General features: G+C 41.2%; 1 protein-coding gene across 1 annotated transcript; it reads left to right on the top strand.

The window, feature by feature from the left end:
* The first annotated feature begins 3,984 nt into the window (after nt 1-3,984).
* Nucleotides 3,985-4,926, top strand: LOC149159110 (uncharacterized). Its single transcript, XM_089434187.1, has one exon. It carries the CDS (start codon nt 3,985-3,987, stop codon nt 4,924-4,926), a length of 942 nt encoding a protein of 313 aa, XP_089290313.1.
* The last annotated feature ends 984 nt before the right edge of the window (nt 4,927-5,910 follow it).

The raw sequence follows: 5,910 nt of genomic DNA, 5'->3' as shown, positions 1-5,910 counted from the left end.
AGGAGAGAAAACGTAGGTCAAACTTAATATTATTATCAAACATAGGTCAAACATACATAAAAAATTTAGATAGTATACACATGTAATTCCTACATTGTTGGTTGGTTTTCGATAAACTCCACCATTTTATTTCCACCTCCATGGCAGGTGTCCGTTCCATTAATTATTCAACACTTCCACTCATTTTTCTAAGTTCCTTGTCTCTTTCTCTCAATTTCTTCTTTGTATCATGCAATTGCAATTGATAAAGGAACTCCCAATATTTGTGATAAGGGGATTAGGGCCTCGTTTATAAATAACCCATAAGCCATAATGCATCTAATTATGTAACGCCCCTATGTCTTTCCTTTTTATAGGTTGTTTATTTCTATACTTTTGAACTATTATTGGGTTTAATGCCTATGGAAATGAGAACAAGAACTATGTGATGATGTAGATATTTTTATTATTATTGAATTAATAAATAAATTGTTTGGAAATAAAAAGGTTGAAAATTTCTATTTAGATAGAAAGATAATTAATTATTTGCCTTGATTTTTATATGAACTTGTAATAAACTCTACACCTTACTTCATGTTATATCACATAACTCCAAATTAATGATTAAGGGAACTATCATAATTTAAGAGGATGCTAAAACTATAATAGAGAGCTAATATACTAATTTCCTACCAAAGTCAGGTCATAAATACATAACATGACCCTCATCTTGATAGTTCAAGTCACATATCTTCATGAAAAAATATAATCTACAAATTGAACTTAAATTACCTTTGGTGGAAAATAAAAATGGAATACCATTTGTATTCTAGTGAGGAAAGATAAAAGCTATTTCCCTTATGAATGGGATTCTATTTTAAAAAGGAGTGAGTCTTTCACATATATGAGTCATACAACTATAACTGATCATTAGAGGGGATAATTAGCTTTATAAGCTCCTACCTATAGGGTTGAGCAATTAAATTATTAGAACCTAGAGTGGCTTACGTAGATAAAAGGGGAGACAAAGGTTTAATGTACTAGAGGTACAACTAGGAGTACGAGAGAGTCCAGATAAAATGAAAATTTATCATGGAAATAGAAAGATTTAACTTGTGCCAATATTAATTACCTGGTTCTTCATTGAAAAAATAATATCAATTATGACAGACACAGTGATATCATATATATGACATAAACAAAAAATTACTTTAAATGCAAGCAAATTAAGAAAAAAAGGATGGTAACCATATATATTTATAACACAACTAGAGGTGGTCCAATAGAAAGATATCTTTATAGACTTCATGCGCGCAAGGGAGTAAAAGGATTAAGAAAGATTAATAGTTTCCAATTCATTGACCTGAAAATAAAAAATAGACCTATTTTAATTGCCAGTGCTACATATTAGATAAAGAGATTGGGGAACCAATGATTCCGTTTAAAAACACAAGGCAATACAAATGTTACTAAAATTTAAACTAAGAAGTCATTTCAGCCTTCATGATTGTTGTCCATATAAATCAATCAAGTCCTAACAATGTCAAAGCCAACAGAAACCCTAGGCATCAAACCAGAAATGCATGTGGTCATCCACAAGCCAACCGAGTGAAATAGGAATTTCCAACCTGGAGAGAAGACCTTGTTAGTTTCCATTTAACTGGAAGGGATAAGGTAAGAAGCCATTGGCATAAGGAATTAAACGAAGGAGTTATAAGGTAACCTAGAAATAAAAAAAAAAATTAATAAAATATAATAAGGGGCTACCTTAAGGGGATTCCTATTGAGCCTCCTTTAAAACCTTAAAGGTAAGACTAATTATTAGATGGTAGGGTATCTCGAAAAAAAAAGTCTAGAAAGGAAATCCACAGAATCAGAATACGTTAAGCATTCATATTAATACCGTGCTGCGTTTTAGATAGAAATTTAAATAACTAGACAAGGTATCACAAGGACTAGGAAAGAAAGAAACATTTTACATCCAAATATAATTAGAAATATACTTACCCCTCTTCTAAGGTTTAACCTTTGAGATACTTCACGGTTTAGGAAAAACTTCAAATCTACATACATCTCTTAAGAATTAAGTAACAACCCTCCCGAGAGTCTCTAGATACAGACAGGAAAATTATACCTTGTGTATCAGGTAAAAATTACTCAACAATGCACCACTTCTAAAATAATTTGATTTCTCTTCTACAGTAAAAAGGACAGGGAGAAGGACGAAGGCGGAGCGATTAGGGTTCTGAGGAAAGTATCGACAGCGCAGGCAGTACAACACTGGCTATGTTCACGAACCAGAACAAATCAACTGTTGCGCAGCGGAATAGCAGAGTACTAGAGCAGCTCAATGGAATCTCCTCAGGGGAGGGCGTCAGAGCCCTCCCCATCGCAGCACGATCCTGAGCAGGCGTTCCTCTTTGGATCGGTTGACAGGGAGATCCTGAACAATGGGAACAGGCATCAGGAGGGAAACAAGCAGACAGGAGGACGGAAGGGCCAAGCTAGCGTCACCCAAGACAGAGGGAAAAATCCGGAGGAAATCTCGAAGGTTTCCTTGACAACATGCAAACTAATAGCCAAAGAACGGCCACGAATAGAGCTACCTGGACACAAGATTGATGAGCGAATCGAGTTCATGAGGGATCATGCCATTATTGGGAAGTTTATAGGGTTCTGGCCGACAGAAAGAGCCTTATACGGGTGGATCGCAGCGAAATGGAAGCCCAAAGGAGACGTTACCGTGCAGCTAGGGCCGAAGGGTTTTTTTCTTTACTGCAATTTTTTATTGTATTGAGGACAAACACAGCGTACTGGGAACAGGACCTCACTTCTTCAACTCAGCGGGCCTGTATATGAGAGACTGGATACCTAGATTCAACCCGGATAAGGAAGATCTCACTTGGGCGCCAGTCTGGATCAGAATGTATGGACTTCCAGACGAATATTGGGACGAGGACATTCTCAAGAACATAGGAAATGGACTAGGGGAGTACATCAGGACTGCAGAAGAGACCAAACTGCGCAAATTCATTTCCTATGCTCGCATCTGCGTTTTCATGTGCCTGAATGAAGCCTTACCAGAATTGGTAAGTCTCTCCCACCGTGACGAGGAGTGGATTCAACCCTTGGACTATTAGCATGTACCCTTCTGTTGCAGGAGATGCCATGCTCTTGGGCATCTTTTCCGTGACTGGACCCTGAATACCAAAGCCACTTCTCTTGACCCTTCTGTTTCAGCAACCCAGGATGGCTTCACCAAAGCCCCTAGCCGAAGGCGAGCGCACAAGAAACCCTCTAATGGGATTAAGCCCCAGCAAAACAGCACCAATGGCCCAGCTTCTAAGAACAGTTTCAAAATCCTCGCTCAATCCTCTGATGAACTCCCCCGATCTCTGAGTCTAACCCTTCCCATCCCTCTTCCTCCTCCCCTCCCCCCCCTCAGCCTCCCCCCCCAAACGCCAAACCCCCATAATCTTCAATGATTCCCCCTCAGGAGAACTGAAAGAACCGACAGAGAAAGACAAGGACATGGAAATCGATGGAAAGCTAGACCCTCCTTCTAGCTCAGAGATTAATGTGGAAGGAGGCAGTCAAGTGCAACAGATGGAAGAAGAACCAGAAAGCATAGATCTGCATGGCCTAGACATTCTGGAACTAGAGCTAGCATGCAAAAAGAAAGCATATGACAGCATATCCGAAACCCAACTCAGCAAGCTGGAAGTGGTCATTTCGAGAGCATATCAGCAGCAGCAACTAGGTATTCAACCAGGAAGCCAGTGGGATGGAAGCCACCCCCCAAAAGAAACCAAAAAGAGAGGACGAAGAACAGATCTACAGAGAACGATCGAGATTGGGAAACTCCTGGTAGATTCAGGCAGGTATGCAAAATTGACAAAGTACTACAAACCCTCTACAAATAGTTGAACCATGAAGCTTGTATCATGGAACTTAAGAGGGCTCAATAGCCTAGGGAAACTCAGAATGTTAAAAAACATGATTAAAATGGAAAAGTCGCAACTATGCTTTCTCCAGGAAACCAAATGCAACGGATCTACATTAGGTAGCATTCTCTCCAAAGCATGTCCAGGATGTCGTTCGGTAGCAGTAGACGCCTCTGGGGCTTCAGGAGGGCTGGCCATTGCATGGAATACTCAAGAGTTAAATCTCTCAGATTTCCACGCTTCTCATCATCTCATACAGGCAGCCTTCCACATTTTGGGTACGAATATCCATGGAAACCTATCAAATGTATATTTCCCGCAGGATACAGGAAGGAAAATTGCGCTTCTAGATACCATAGAGGCTTTGAACAACAACAGGAGGCACCCACTCTGGATCATCGGAGGGGATTTTAACATGATTACCAAGCTAGAGGAGAAAATCGGGGGGAGGAACATATTAGAACAAGAAAACATCCATTTCAAGGACTTCATTCAAAACACCTCCCTCATAGACTTGCATTTTTGCAATGGAACCTTCACATGGAGCAATCGCAGAGCGGGAAAACACCAAATCACTTCCAAACTAGATCGCTTCCTTATCTCAGATAATGCGATTCACCTTGGAGGAGATATCACAGCTGCAATTCTTCTGCACACCAGATCGGACCATTGGCCGATTGCCCTCCAATGGCAAAGACCAGGTGATTTGACCTGGAGGCCCTTCTGCTTCGAAGGATTCTGGCTCTCGCATCCCGAGTTTAAAGACTTTGTCGAAACTACATGGACCTCCTTTATCCCACCAGAAGGGTCTAAGATGTATAAATTCCAACAGAAGCTCAGGTTCCTAAAAAACCACCTAAAGCACTGGAACAGGGAAACCTTTGGAGATATCTTTAAAGCGCAACAAGAACTAAATCGGGAAATGACGGATCTCCAACAAAGAGTAACCACAGAGGGACACACTGAAGTGACCTTGGAACAGGAACGACGTATCGGCAGATAGCTTGAGGAAAGGCAGAAGCAGGAGGAAGTTTACTGGAAGCAAAAATCCAGAATAAGATGGTTGAAGGAGGGCGAACGTAATACCAAATTCTTCCATAGAACCACCATCCAAAGAAGAATGCACAACAACATTCCGTTCATCCAAAAGCAAGGCGGGGTAAAAGTAGAAAAGCATGAGGAAATTGAGGAGGAATTTCTCAATCACTTCAATCAGGTCCTTCAAGAGCCGGAGGGAGATAGGCGATAGGAAATTGAAAGAATTACCAACAATGTGCCAAGGATCATCGCGAAGGAACATAATGAGCTTCTCCTCCGCCCAATTCAGCCTCAGGAGGTGGATGAGGCAATGTCCCAGCTTAAGGAAGGAAAAGCCCCTAGACCGGACGGATTCACCACCACGTTCTTTCACACTTTCTGGGAGATGATAAAACAGGAAGTCTGGCAAATCGTTGAAGAATCGAGAGCTCTCCATTGGTTGCTTCCCTCTCTCAACTCCACCTTCATTGCCCTCATCCCCAAAGAGGAGGATTCAATTACTCTCGACAAATATAGGCCGATTGCACTTTGTAATGTCATTTACAAAGTAATATCCAAAGTTGTTGCTAACCGGTTGAAGCCCCTGTTACCTCTGCTCATATCACCGGAACAGTCGGGTTACGTGGAAGGAAGACAGATCATGGACGACATTCTCCTCACGCACGAGATAATACACACCCTCAAACAATCAAAACAGGCAGGTATGCTTCTTAAGCTGGATCTTTCTAAGGCTTTTGATAAACTCAGCTGGACTTACATTCAGCAAATGCTAAAGGCTTTTGGTTTCTGTTCTATGTGGATTCGCTGGATCATGAGCTTAATTAATTCCACTCAATTCTCCATCCTTGTGAATGGGATCCCATCCCGCCCCTTCAAACCATCAAGAGGAATTAGGCAAGGGGACCCCCTATCCCCTTTCCTCTTTGTTCTCATGGCAGAAGGGCTTGGC

Source organism: Pinus tabuliformis, chromosome 5_2 (assembly GCF_031772625.1).
Source record: "Pinus tabuliformis cultivar Carrire ecotype Pingquan chromosome 5_2, CPIR1, whole genome shotgun sequence".
Lineage (NCBI taxonomy): Eukaryota > Viridiplantae > Streptophyta > Pinopsida > Pinales > Pinaceae > Pinus > Pinus tabuliformis.
The sequence above is the reverse complement of the archived record's forward strand: the minus strand, read 5'-3'. Positions and strand labels throughout refer to the sequence as shown.